We start from the raw sequence: 15,109 nt of genomic DNA on the forward strand, positions 1-15,109 counted from the left end.
CATGAAGGTAGTGGTGAAGAGCCACCAATGGCACAGCAAATGCTGCACCCCGGTCAAGCCAACCAAGTATAAATAACCAAAGAATTCCTCCAGAAGTGCTCTAACTCATTCTTTGCCAGAAAAGGAGACAGCTGCAAATGACCATAATGCCTGCCAAGGCCTAAAAACAAAAACACTGCCTCCAGAGAAAAGCATAAGCTCCCTCAACCCAACCATACAACCAAAGCCTGCTGCCAACAGGAAAACTGCCTAATAATAGGAATCAAACAAGACACCATAAACCAACGAGAAGAAAGAAAATGGTTGTTCAACAACGAATATAATTAATACTGTCAGATCAACCGTGGACATCTTCAAGAGAAAACTAGATAGTTTTCGTCAAAAAGTGTCGGACCAACCGCACTTTGCTTAGACCAAGCCTGTTAGACCAAGCTCTCACAAGTTCAGCTAGGCCTCGGGACGGGCTTGAAGAGTAAAACAACTCCCACAACCCCTTAAAGCAGATATCAAGCAATCAAGAAACAGTCAAGAAACCAAAAGGGTTCAGGTGGCAAACTGACCAGACCAGAGGTGAAAGAACGTTCAAGACAGCCTCCGAATTGTGACTGAGGTAGCACAGACACCAAACTCAAGCAGCAGTGACTTGGCCAGCATCGAACGATAAAGAAGCGACAGTAATCGAGTACTGAGGGGCTAGGTCCCCATTTGCACAGTAAAATAACAACATACGGAAATATGGAAGGAAATGCAGAATAGAGCCTGTGAAGAGTAGACTTGCCATAAGCACAATTAGAGAACACTGGACATCAGAGTTCCACGGTTGCTCAATATTCTCCCAGCATGTTTAAGAAATATTGCTGGAACAAAATTGGAAGGCTTCAAGAAATAGTGGGATAGTTTTCGACAAGTAGTACTGGACCACCCTAGTTGTAGTGGATATGCTGGTCTGCAGGCCACTACCTGGCCTGTTGGACCAAGGCTTGAACCAGCCCTGTACCAGGCATGGGGAGTAGAAAAACTCCCAGTACCCTATTCAGGTACAATCCAGGTTGTATTAAGCATAAGATACCAACTGAGAAACAACCAAGAAAGGAAAGAACACACCCTGACAAAGACAAAAGAATTATGATAAAGTAGTGAGAAGAGCATCAAGCAACCTCATACTGTCGACAGGAAGACGAACGCAGGTGGGACACCCAGCTCGCCATATACATGGTCAGAAGGATGCATCAGAATGACCAGAAATAAAGAACCATGGAGAAGTTCAAAGATCAAGGAACATTATCAGGCTGATCTTCTGAAAGAGACAGAGCTGCAGAAAAATGCCCAGGATCGGATTCCATGGAAGCAGCAACTGAAACTAAGGTCGAACTAAAACCAAAAAGCCAGAAGGACTACTGTCCCATGGTAGGACTGCAACCTGGCTAGAACCCGTATCAAAAGATGGACCGAAGGAAAGAAGTACAGAAACCCCCATTGCAACCATTCCAGCCGAAATGCATCCAACCTGAGGGGTGCCTCAGTTTGGGGTGCCCTAACAACTCGTAAAGCCAATGCACAGCATCGATGCCCATTCCATGGAGATAGGATGGGAAGTGAGAGGCCATCTGTAAGAATATCACACATTCCCTGAACATGAACGCCTAAAGGGAACCAACCTGATTCAGGTTGAATGAAGCATAATTACAGAACGCAGAGAAATCTGAAACCTCCATAGAGCACATCACATGGCTGCAAATTGTTGCACCATACTGCGTCTCCAACAGAACAGACCCAACCAATGGCCCTGGCTGGCTCTGCAAGCACTGCTCAAGTAGCCAGCCCAGCCAAGCAGATGCATCCAGATACACATTGAGTGACAGCAGAGGAAGGTGCCAAGGATCCTAAAAAGCCTGAAGCCTGAAGCGTTAAAATTATGTTATTTCAGCTGCCCAAACAATGTTGATATTTGTGTCATCTGCAAAAGATGACATGAAGCTGTGACTTGTATTTTTGCTTATATCTGATAAGAGAACAAAGAAAAGTAGTGGTGCAAGGACTGTGCCCTGAGGCACAGAGCTTTTACAGTGCTTGGGCAGTGCTTTAATTTGATTGACATACTCTTTGCATTCATCCATCACCCTACTTTACTTGCTATTCATATTGTCCTCATTTTGTGGGCTATCACTCTCGCCACATTTATCAAATGCCTTTGCAAAGTCCATGTATATCACATCTGAATTCTGTTTTTCTTCTAACGCATCAATGATTTTGTCATAGTCACCTTCAAAGGATACCTAATCAACCAGGCTGTGACTTGTACATCAGGCTGCGAGGAGCCATATAGAATAGCCTGGTTTATCAGACCAGCAACCATGAAGTCTGGTCAGAGACTGGGCTGTGGAGATATTGATCCTTGAAATCTGCAACAGGTAGTCAAAAGGTAAGTACGTAGTGCCTGATAATCTACGAAAGGCATGATCTTCCCGCTCTAAATGCATGTTGGCTTGGGTTGTGAAGGTCATTGGTTTCCATATCACTCAAAAACTGCCCACCAGGGCCAAAAGAGCAGAATCCCTGCTTTCAGAGAAGACCCTGAAGCACCCCAGCCCTACAATCAGAGGGGAGAGGCACTAGTGACAGCCTTAAGAAAAACATCGCAAGCCAAAGGGACAACCATAAACTGAAGTGAGGAGAGAAAAATCAAAACCCAGTCAAGAGACTAGGGCAGCTCAGGAGGAGCATGAACAGGACAGGCGACAAAAAAAAAATGAAACAGCTTGTGAAACGGCACTGTGAAGGCATCAACACAAAATACAAACAATTGGGGCTCTGTCAGCACCGAATGGTAAGAGGTGACAGTATTTGGCCAAAGATGCCAAACAAATATCAACTACTGTATTACAGGAAGGACAAGACATACCAGATGAAGACTGGAAAGACAACAAAGAAACAAGTAGGTAAAAGAAAAGTGCAAATACTTTTACACTTTTCACCTCATACACCTTGTAAGGTTCCCATGTATGCAAATGGTGCATACATTTGCACCTCATACATGATTATCAGCACTTCCACCATATTGTTTGTGGTGTTTAGCAACTCAGTGCAGATGAGGGTCTCTTTGATGTACTGGCTGACCTCACCCTGTAGCCTGTGTTTCCTGTCACATCTGAAAATATTATTCTCTGAAATCCACATTTCATTTCAATTCATTACCTTGACACCACTGTGGTAACCACAAAGTAGGTAACCTACTGCACCAATGTCAAGAACCTCACTATCTAGGAATGAAGCCTCATAGGTGGTAATGTGCCAACTCCATGCTAATGCTAAGAGATCACCTCAGGGCAACCGAATGTCTTGTAAAGCTAGCAGGACACATCATTGATGGTCCACTCCATGGAAATAGAACAGAAACAAGATAACCCATCCACAAGAACATTCAATGCATCCCACACTTAAACTGTAGAGAAGTAGACCCTGAGAAGGACAAGCCAAAAGCAGAGTTACCCATAGAGTCCAGCTCCACAGGGGAAAGGACGTCACCAAAGTGACTAAGTTCAGGTACTGAACTTAGTTCTTAGTGAACTTACACCGGGCAAACAGTCAAGAGTGAAGCTGAAGCACCAAGCCTAGAGGAAACTGAACCCTCCTAAAGGCCTGCCAAACTGCCACAAACTCCCACACCAAGCAGTGTCCTGATTGAACGCCCACCACCTCCGTGTGTATCCTGGTAAGTGGTGGTCATGAAGCCCCAACAAGCGACGAAGCGTCTCTGAACACCTCAAGCGACGGGGAAGGATGACGCTACGGAATCAAACCCCAAAAAGCCCAAAGTGGAAGCTGGCAAAGCAAGAGACAGCAAAGGGCAGACTAGGCACAAACCCACCAGTCCCCGGGAGCAACATAAAGAGCAGAACCAGAGAAGCCAAACCCTGCCCAGAGGAGAGACAATGTAAGCCAAGTTAAGGCTTCAACACAACTGCTGGACCAACTGACAAGTCATCTGGGACTGATCCATCACCAGATGGGGATGAAGTTGGAAAATTAGCTTGGTCAGCATCGCTAACCAGACTAGCCAGACATGGTCAGCATCTCTTTCCCAGCCTCTGGCCGGAGGCTTGGAAATGCTGACCATGAATGCCAAATACAGCCAAAACACAAATCTGAGATAGAACCCACTATGACTTCCTCCAGTTTACAAGGAATCTGAACCCAACAAGCCGAGAATCAGATCCCTGGCCAGCTGACACGCAAACTGACTGAGGGGCCCCACACTACCCAGTCGTCAAGGTAGGCCAAACACACAAACCCAGGCCAGTGACCCCACACTAGCCTGGTACACATGCAGGGAGCCCAGTTGGGAACTGATGCCCCCAACAAAGCCTTACCAGTACTTGAACTCCGGATGAATAGGAGCCTGCCAATAGGCCTCCTTGAGATCCAAGGACACCTGCTTGATGGGGGTTCTGAGAGTTCTTCTTCTCCTCAAGTCCGGCCTGAGGCCAGGCTTGACTTGTGCGAGTTTGGCCCACCAGGCTGTTGCTTGGAGTGGCCCGCAGGCCCACATACCCACCACAGCCCGGTTGGCCCAGCACTTTTTTTTAGAAAATCTAGTTTTCTCATGAAGATGTCCACGGTTGTTCCAGCAATACAATATTTCTTATAGTCGCTGGGAGGACGTTGAACAATTGCGGACCTCTGATGTTTATAGTGTTCTCTGATTGTGCCTATGGCACCCCTGCTATTCATTAGTTTTATTCTGCATTTTTTTCCATGTCATTCACTCCAGTACGTTGTTATTTTACTGTGTACAGTGGTACCTCGGAATGCGAGTGTCCCTGTATGCGAGTTTTTCGGAAGACGAGCAGGATTTACTCCAAAAATATGTCTCGGAAGGCGAGGGTTACCTCGGGACGCGAGTTTGTTGATACGTGTACAGGCCGACTGGCGCGTGGTGGCATGGCGATCGAGCCTCAGTTTACCAGTGTCTCGTGTCCAGTGACTATCCCACATGAATTCTTCACAAGGATTTACAGTTTTTTTATCGTTTTTTTGGCCATTTGAGCATAAAAGTTGTCATTATATATCTTGCCATGGGTCTCAAGAAAGCCATTGGTAAGGTTCAACCTAAGAAAATAGCTGTGAGTAGAGGCAGTAGAGGATGTCCCTTCTTGATTAAGAAAATGTGTGAAGTATGGGAAGAACTGCAAAGTTTTGTTGAAAAAACTCACCCAGATAAAGCTGTAGCAGGCCGTTGCATTGACCTTTTAAATGATAATGTGATGTCTTACTACAGACAAGTGTTAAAATGTAGGGAAAAACAAGTGTCATTAGACAAATTCTTAGTAAAACAAGCAAGTCGTAGTGGTATGCAGGCAAAATGTGCCAGAGTGTGCATACCAGTGAAGTCCTCACTGCCTGATGTGATAATGGAAGGGGACTCCCCTTCCAAACAGTAACTTCTCTCTTCCTCCCACCTCACCATCTTCCATACGCCTACAGCATTCAACAGCAAGGTAAGTAATAACTTGAACATAGTTTTGTAGGTTTATTTAGATGAATTAGGTATAAAAATTTAGTTTGATGAGGGGTTTTTGGGGTAGTCAGGAACGGATTAATTCATTTCCCTTTATTTCTTATGGGGAAATTAGCTTCGGAATGCGAGTTTTCGGAATACGAGGCGTCTCCAGGAACCAATTAAACTCTTAAACTGAGGTATGCCTGTACATTTGGGACCTGTCCCTCCAGTATTTTCCATGTGTATATTATTTGGCATCTCCCTCGTCTCCTTTCTAGCGAGTACATTTGGAGAGCTCTGAGACGAGCCCAATAATTTAGGTGCTTTATCGCATCTATGCGTGCCATATATGTTCTTTGTATTCCTTCTTATTTCAGCAATCTCTCCTGCTCTGAAGGGGGAAAGTGAGTACCGAGCAGTACTCGAGACAGGACAACACAAGTAACTTTATGAGTACAACCATTGTGATGGGATCCCTGGATTTGAAAGTTCTCGTAATTCATCCTATCATTTTTTTGGCTGACACAATATTTGCTTTGTTATGCTCCCTAAACGTTAGATTGTCAGACATCATCATTCCCAAATCCTTGACATGCTGTTTTCATACTGTGGGCAGATTCAATTGTGTTTTGTACCCTGTATTGTTTCAGATCCTCATTTTTGTTGTATCTAAGTACCTGGAATTTATCACTTAAATTAATTAAGCATCATGTTATTTTCTGCTGTCCAATCGAAAACTTTGTTGATATCTGCTGGTAGTTTTCAATGTCTTCAGCAGAGGTAATTTTCATGCTGATTTTTGTGTTATCTGCAAAGGATCACATGAAGCTGTGACTTGTATTTTTGTCTATACCTGATATCAGAATAAGGAACAGCAGTGGTGCAAGGACTGTACCTTAAGGTACAGAGCTTTTAACTGCATTTTAATTGACCGTTACTCTTTGCGTTCTGTTCGACAGGAAATTAAGTATCCAATGTCCTACTTTACCAGTTATTCCCATTGACCTCATTTTGCGTGCTATCACTCCATGGTCACATTTGTCGAATCCCTTTGCAAAGTCTGTATATACAACATCTGCATTTTGCTTTTCTTCTAGAGCTTCTGTGATTTTGTCATAGTGGTTGAGTAACTGTGACAGACAGGATCTGCCTGCTCTAAATCCATGTTGTCCTGGGTTGTGTAGCTCATTATTTTCAATAAAACTAGAAATTTGATTCCTAATCACTCTTTCAAAAACTTTAATTATGTGTAATGTTAGTGCAACTGGTCTATAATTTTTTGCCAAGGTTATACTACACCCCTTGTGCAGAGGAGCTATATCTGCAGATTTAAGTGCAGCTGGTATCTTCCCCTGTATCCAGGCTCTTTCTCCGTATTATGCTGAGCGCTCGCGCTACTGGTACTTTACATTTCTTTACGAATATTGAATTCCATGAGTCAGGCCCAGGAGCTAAACTCCTGGGTTGAGCTGAGCACAATCAAAGCTCCAGCCTGTAATAGTACGCAAATCTGGACGAAGATGGTCATGAGGAAGGACTGACAGGAATTGAAGTTGCTCAGCTCTGAGAGATTGAGGATGTATCTTAGATCCATCAAGTCACACTTTGGGACTGGGAACACCCAGTAGATCCACCAAAGGGACTTTGGAATTTATTTAAAAATAAATACCAAATTCCACTTACTTTGGCTGTGGGGACGTGGACAAGGTGCGCTGTGACGTCATCAGGGGCTGGTCGCCAGTGCGTGAAATGCCCAGACACAGTCGCCCGGGCCATTTAAGCACCGGGTGTTGCCACAAATATATTTTCAATTATTTGTTTTATGTATTTCCAATGAGGTTTTATTTGTTTTTTATTGTATATGATGCATATTTGTGTCCTTTACAATATGTATACAGCAGAATGTTCATAATGTTCCATGGAACTGTGATACATGTGTCAGTAATGTGTCCAAAATAAATGTTTATTGTCGCAATATTACTTATTAAAAATTCACTAAAATTACAATATGTACAGTTTCACACACTATTTACACAGTAACGCACTGTATTACACACTCAGTACTTCGGAAGTGAGTAATAATCAACGGAGTAGTCCATGGTCCATCCACACCCTGCCCAGGGGGGTTAACCACACAGGCAAAGTTCAGGCTCCTGCACAGACTTTCGTGCAACCACTTAGGAACCTGGGACACACTAACACCAACATAGCAAGGCCACTGCAGCAAGGAAAAAGAAATCCAGATAGAGTCCCAGACTAGGCCAAGCAAGATCTAAACCCAGGACAGAATCAACTGGGAAAACTGCTAGTACACCAGGAAACCGAACATGGGCGAGAGCCCAAGCCAGCCAGTTGTCGAGGTAGGAGACATTTAGAGCACTGTATTGTACAGTGCTCTGAATGTCTCCTTATACAGATTCCCAAATGCTCTGTATATGATGCTGATGTGTGCCTCCAGGTAAAGGCTTTCCATTGCACTTACTCTCAGATTTTATCCTTTTCAACTACCTTCACCCCATTGTATGTGGGCCTTGGTCTCCTTGAACATTATTTTTAAAATGATAATGTAACAGGAGAAAATACAGCTGACAACATGTTACTGCTGCTGTATAAATATTAATAGAATAAAACAAGTTGCCACAGATCAACTGATATAGCCCATAAAATTTCCACACACACATGAAAAAAAGTGTGCATTATATGTATAAATGTATAAAAAAGTAAAGCACAAATTTAAACTATGGCATTTTGATATCTAGCAGCTAGATATCAAATGTGGCCAGCAAAATGAAGTCCAGTGCAGTACTTACCGGTGGAAAGGAATTAGTAGACGTAGGCGCTGGGACGGTGGGCTGAGCAGTAGAGCCCAGCACTGTAGTTGTAGTTGGTGGAGTGGTTACTCTCATGGGCAATGGCAGTTGAGACGACCCCATGGTAGTGGCCGTTGGTGGCGAGGATAAGGAATTCGAAAGGGCTGGCGAGCTAGTGCTAGTCATGCCCCCAATAGTAACAGCACTCATGGCAGGGGATGCTGTAACTGCTGGAGCTGAGTTTGGAGCAGTAACAGATGGGGCAGAGGGAGTAACAGGAGGCCTGGGTGGCTTAGTTCCTGGCACTACTGGGGTCCGACCTTTGCGGCCTTTACCACCTTTGCTTGTGGCATCTTCCACCTCTACTTCATCCTTTGGCATAGCAGCCACTTTCGTTAAAAATATTTTTTCTAGCGTCTGTGCCATTAACACTACATCTTCACCAGGCTTATTATACACATAGCAATTAGTAAACATAGTGTTGAAGTCCTGTATACACTCTTTGGCACTCCAATAATATTTATTTTCAAGTCGTTTCTTTATAGTGCCTAAGTCCATAGGATGCTTAATAATTTTGTGGTAGTCTGGTAAATTGAGCTTCATAGCATCAACTGGCTGATGAAATGGCCAGGCAAACTGGTGTTTCCAAACTGTTTTCATCACTTGTTTCTGAATATATTGTAGCTGGTTTGTGATACGCCCAGGTCTATGTGGAGGCGGGGTGAATGGAGGTTGCACAATGCCATTAATGGGGTCAATAACGAGTTCTTCTCTTGGTGGAGGCTCAATTGTCCCTCCCACCTTAGGGGGAGAGTCCACCTGCATACCACCTCCGTTTGTCTCCTCCATGGTTATGTCCCTGAGTAGAAGGGAGGGGAGGGAAAATATATTAGTACTGTATCTTGAGTCATGTGGAAAATTATACAAATCTGCCAAGAACATAATAAGTATAAATTAGAAAGACCAAAACATTGTAAATTTTCTCCATTTTTAGTTTTGTGTTTATTTGTTCCAGTTACATTAAAGACTTGCTCTTATTATATGGTACTGCTCAATGTGTTCCTACTTGATTTTCACAAATTCAGTAATGCAAATACCTGAATTGAAATAATGCATAACTCACATTTATATTAAAACTGGATTATACTTTCTGTAAGCCATGACACAAATATTATCAAAACTTAATATTCTAATGTGTGGGTTAGTTGTGCATTTATTTTACAGCACTGTAGCTATTATGCATAACTGGTTATGTTAGCAGAAGAAATTTCATCAATTCACCAAATCATATGAAATACAGTTTTCAGTTTAAGCTACTCATAATCATAAAAAAAATGGTAACATGAGCTGCTTGATATTACAATGTGGGGATATTACAATAAAGTGTACTTTTAACAATATGAGTTATATGTACTGTACAGTACTAATAATAGTACAGTAGTGCATCAGTTTCTAATGTACTGGGATCAGAATTAACCCATTTTGTAGGACTGTATGGTATAATTTATCAGTATTTTAACAACAAATTAAGAAAAATAATATTTATATTATATATATATATATATATATATATATATATATATATATATATATATATATATATATATATATATATATATATATATATGTCTGTATGTATGTATGTCCGGCCTTTACTTATTTTAATGTTTCTTGGAGATGAGGAAGCTGCTAGGTGAGGGGGAGATGGAGGTCATTTAGTCTGTAAACTCTTATGATAATATAGCTGACTCACCATGCAAAGCAGAGCGCTAAGATGATTTATATGTTTGTTGTTCCAATCTAGTAAACACAATGTGGGGGAATATCCATTTATTTATACATAATTCACAAAATCAGTGATCGAGTACTGTACTGTATTACTTGATGAAATGAGTAATTTCACTGCCCACACACATGTAATGTGTATACACCTATATTTCTTGTAAATCTGCTTCTGGCACAACTCAAAACGATGAATCTTGTAACCACCCTTTGTTGCTATTGTGTCTGGTAATGTCATTCAAAGTCTGGCAGGATAACCAAATTGTGATGGCAATCATATAGCTTATGGTACAAGCTATATCGATAGATATAAATTAAAAATGGTCAAAATGTATAAAAACTATGACATGGTCAAAAGCAATGTAATCTGGGATTCAACTGAATCCTTCCTCTAGGGGGTCCTGAAGCTTCTACTAAGGCCTAATCAGGGTTTAACACATTGCCCTCATGCACTCTAGCTGTGGTCCAGAAGTTCTACCTCCAGCACTTCTCATCAAATGCACAATGGGTCCTACTGATTTTTCATTATTATCACGGTAACGTGATTTTATTGTGCATTTGAAGAGAAGTGCTGGAGGTAGAACTTCTGGACCACAGCTAGAGTGCATGTGAAAATACACGAAACTTTGAAATATTCGAAGCTTCAGGACCCCCTATAGGATTCAGTTGAATCCCAGGTTGCATTGTTTTTTACCATATCGTGGTGTAGTAGCCTAGGGAGAGTGCTTAGGAGTACCAAGTGTGTAGGTTCAAATCCTCATGACTCCTACTGATTTTTTAATGTGATTTAATTGTGCACACATGATTATAATGAATACTGTACTGATCCCTTACTGATTCAGACCTCAGAAACTCTGGTATCAGGGTAACTCATCAACAATTGCGACCAAGTTTGGCTTACTCATTTAAGACAGAAATCAGAATTAAAGTCTTCCTGCCAGGTTAATAAATGACATGCAGTGGCCACCTATACAGTACTGTTCTGTATTTACAATACACTAATACATTCAAAGTGCATTAATAACATACAAATTAGTGTACCTGGATTAGTTCTGGGAGTTCTACTATTACCAGGCCAGGCTTGACTTGTAAGACAAGTGTATCTTGTATATACTGTACAGTTCAGTATAATAATATACAGTGGTACCTCGAATAACGAATTTAATCCATTTCGGCGCCGTGATCTTCATGTGAAATGCTTGTTTCTAAAAATGAGTTTCCCCATTTAAAATATTGGAAATAAAAATAATTCGTTCCACCACTGAAAAACATCAATATGATATTTGATTTCTTAAATAATGGAGCAGCCTACCTGGCAATCACTGAACGAACCTTTTGCTATAAAAATGAAAAAAAAAAAAAAATGAACAAATTTGACAAACTAACATGTCATAAAGGTTCGTTCAGTGTTTGTCAGGTAGGCTGCTCCATTATTAATAAATAAATGAAAAATACAAAACAAATTGAACACATTTGAAACAAAGAAAGATTGTCATAATGGAGCATCCTACCTGACAAACACCGAACAAACCTTTTTGACATTTGTCCTTTTTTAAAATTTTGTTCGTGTTTTTATTCTACAAAAAAAAAAAAAAGTCAATGCCTTGCAATATCACAGCAGTCACCCCTTTACATCCCAGCATCTTTAAAAAAAAATTTATTTGCATCATCGGAGACGTCCGAGAATGCGTGAAAAGCAGCAGGAACACACACCATGTGGTTTTCTCGTTAATGAAACGAGCGCTCACCAATCGAGACAAATTGTCTGCGATTGGCGTGCTCGTTATTCAAAATGCTCGTAAATTGAGGCATTCGTCACTCGAGGTTCCACTGTATTTATTCAATACAATAATTGTTAGAAATGTGTACAGACTGAACACATGAACACATTCTGCATTACTTTTTCATAGCTTACTGTGCAATGAGGTTAACGTGTACCATTGGCCTATGATCATAATCAAATCACAATTAGGTTTTTCACATAAATTTGAACCTATGGCATTGAATCTAAACGACAGTCCCAGAGAAATGCATAAAAGGATTGGGTTGCAAGACACTTCCTTTGAGCTGTGCCAGGAACAGATTTACATGTAATACAGTATACTATCTTGAGGTTATCTTGAGATGATTTCGGGGCTTTTTAGTGTCCCCGCGGCCCGGTCCTCGACCAGGCCTCCACCCCCAGGAAGCAGCCCGTGACAGCTGACTAACTCCCAGGTACCTATTTACTGCTAGGTAACAAGGGCATTCAGGGTGAAAGAAACTTTGCCCATTTGTTTCTGCCTCATGCGGGAATCGAACCCGCGCCACAGAATTACGAGTCCTGTGCGCTATCCACCAGGCTACGAGGCCCCTATGTATACAGTACATGAAACACTGTAGGCCTAAATACAGTACTCTCTGTTTTTGTCAATTATCAGTACTGTACATGAATCAAGTTACAGTATTCCACAAACTGTGTAGACTTAAGTGAAACAGTTGGCATAAAAACAATCTAACTTCAAATGAACAAATCCACAAGGGCCGTGAAGAGGGTTAGAACCTACGTACAAGAGGATCCCAGATGCAGCCTTAATAGAAGGACTTCAACTTCAGACCCCTCACCCCTATATAATGAGTTGGCAAATGACATTCCCACCAGACTCTCTTCCATTATGCAGGAAACCAGAGATTATTTTTATTAATATTCCTTAATTTTTGTATGAAGAAGTATCATTTTACACACACACACACACACACACTGTAATTACCTATGTGTAATTACACACACAAAAAAAGAATTTTAGAGTGGCACTTTTAACCTCTATAAGTACAGCCATTTCATGGTACAAATGCTGGTACTGTCGTAAATGTTACAGAATCATATGATGATTCAAACAATTGTCTGGGTTTTCATGTATGATGCAAATATGGATATAAGAGCTCTATGAATGTAAATAAAGAAAAACAAGTGATAAAACAATCAGTGAAACATTGGAGGATAAAACAGGGAAAGACGAGCACCAAGCGTTGAAAAGTGCCAGACCCAGCCTTGCAAAGCACCTCCACCCAGTGAATTAATAAATATTCAATTATTTTCCTGTTCTTCTTACATTATGCATACAAATTAATAATTAAGTATTTTTTTTGCATGGACGGGTACAACTTTTTGTACGGGTACGACTCCAGAGCCACTGTCAAGGGTTAAAAACAACTGCACATTACGGATTAAAGGAAAGATAATCCCCATCATTTATTTTGTAAACATAATGTGTACAAAATTTGTGTACACATACACAAACTGTGTTGGGCCTACTGCCCAACACAGTTTGACTTTCAAGCGTCCAATTATTCCAGCTCAGCATGTGTGTTCAACAAGCCACCTCATCAGCTTCTTTACCATAATCCACCCATAAAAGGCCTAGGTCATTTTGCTGCCAGCCACCAAGATGCCATGGTGCGACCTCTACATATTGTGTCGAGAACGAACCCGACTGTACTACATAGTCCCTGTAATGCTGATGAAACAAGCTTATACTGGCCAATGTTGGATAGTTTGACTCATTGGGGTGAAATGACAAGAAACAAAGAGTGGTTCTCTGTACTTTGCTGTTCAAATGTAGCTGGCGGGCACAGGTTAACTTTGTTCGATTGCATAAAGTCTAAATCCAAAGGTACTTGGGTCAAGAATACTATTTCTGTGATTTATAAGGCTCAGCATAGGTTGGATGTCATGAGTAATTTTTTATGAAGATTTTAAGTCATTTCATACCCGGGGTGAAAATTAATTTTAATAGTATTGGTTTACCAGAGAACAACAAAGCAGTGCTATTTGTTTATAACAGACCAACACATCCACATTAAGATGAATTAGTTAAGGGCAATATGGTTGGTACATTCTTGCCACCCAATACAATTTTCTTGGTACAATCCATGGATTAAGGAGTAATTTCGAACCTCAAACTCCACCTCAGAAATGAATTTGCCAAACAACTCCATGCAAAGAAGGGTAACATTAAGGAATTTATGAAAACACTTACTATAGGGCTGGCATGAGAAATAGGCCAGCAATCAACCTTGAAGCATGGCTGAAATATACTTTGGTCTGCAGCTGAAATAAACTTTGGTCTGCAGCTGGTTTGTTTCCAGCAACATTGTTGCAAATTTTGAAGGATTTGGTGCAAAGGAAATGAGAGCAAAAGAAATTAAGAATTCCTTGCCTATGTTAATGGAATAAATGCACATTAAAAAAAATTAAAATTATATCAGCCAATCTTGAAGAAGTGTATCCATGGATTGAGACAATACTTTACTATCTCAGGACTGAGAATATTGATTTGGTGACAGAAAACACCCAGATGAATTTATAGAATTCTTCAGGGGAGGAGTAAAGGGACCAAAGAACTCAAGAGAGCATGAAGGAGGAAGAGAAGTACTCTGAAGAAATTTTAAAGTAAGAAAGTAATTATCAAAGAATGCACCAAGCCGGGAAGACTATGTAGCACCAAAGGAATCTTAAAGTCCACTGGAAGATGCTTTGATGTCAGTCTTTAGTCTGATAGCAATTTTACAGATTTTACAGTTTTCAAAAATGCAGATAGATGGTGTAAGGCAAGTAACACTCAAAGATACTTTTGCAACTTTCGCAAAAGACGACTTTTCAAGCAAGCTTGAACTGAATACTGATTATGTTCCTCCTCCATGTAACCATGGAAAACACACTTTCTTTCGCAAACACATTTGTAGACAGTTCGAACAAGTTAGGCGAGAAGGTGGTAGAGGCCAAAACCTTCAGTACTGTACTTTCAAAACATACGACAAAGAGTGCTGGGAAGAGGAGACACCACGAGCGTAGCTCATCCTGTAACTACACTTAGGTAATTACACACACACACACACTCATTGACATGTGTGTCACTGAGTGAGGTAGTCATTTGCATGTACTGTACACATGCAAACGACTACCACTCATTTGCATGTGTACTAGAGTCATAGCAGGTGTGTGGAAAAAGGCTAACATAGTTCCAATCTACAAAAG

The 15,109-nt window shown here is 41.1% G+C and overlaps 1 protein-coding gene across 1 annotated transcript in view; it reads right to left on the reverse strand.

Moving 5' to 3' along the window:
• The window catches only part of LOC123775312 (bromodomain testis-specific protein), a 277,850-nt gene that overhangs the window by 250,611 nt on the left and 12,130 nt on the right, over positions 1 to 15,109 (reverse strand). Inside the window, 1 exon segment of the mRNA XM_045770359.2 lies at positions 8,311 to 9,169. Within this exon segment, the coding sequence (XP_045626315.2) occupies positions 8,311 to 9,169 (859 nt within the window).

The sequence above is a fragment of the Procambarus clarkii genome, chromosome 70 (genome assembly GCF_040958095.1).
Source record: "Procambarus clarkii isolate CNS0578487 chromosome 70, FALCON_Pclarkii_2.0, whole genome shotgun sequence".
Lineage (NCBI taxonomy): Eukaryota > Metazoa > Arthropoda > Malacostraca > Decapoda > Cambaridae > Procambarus > Procambarus clarkii.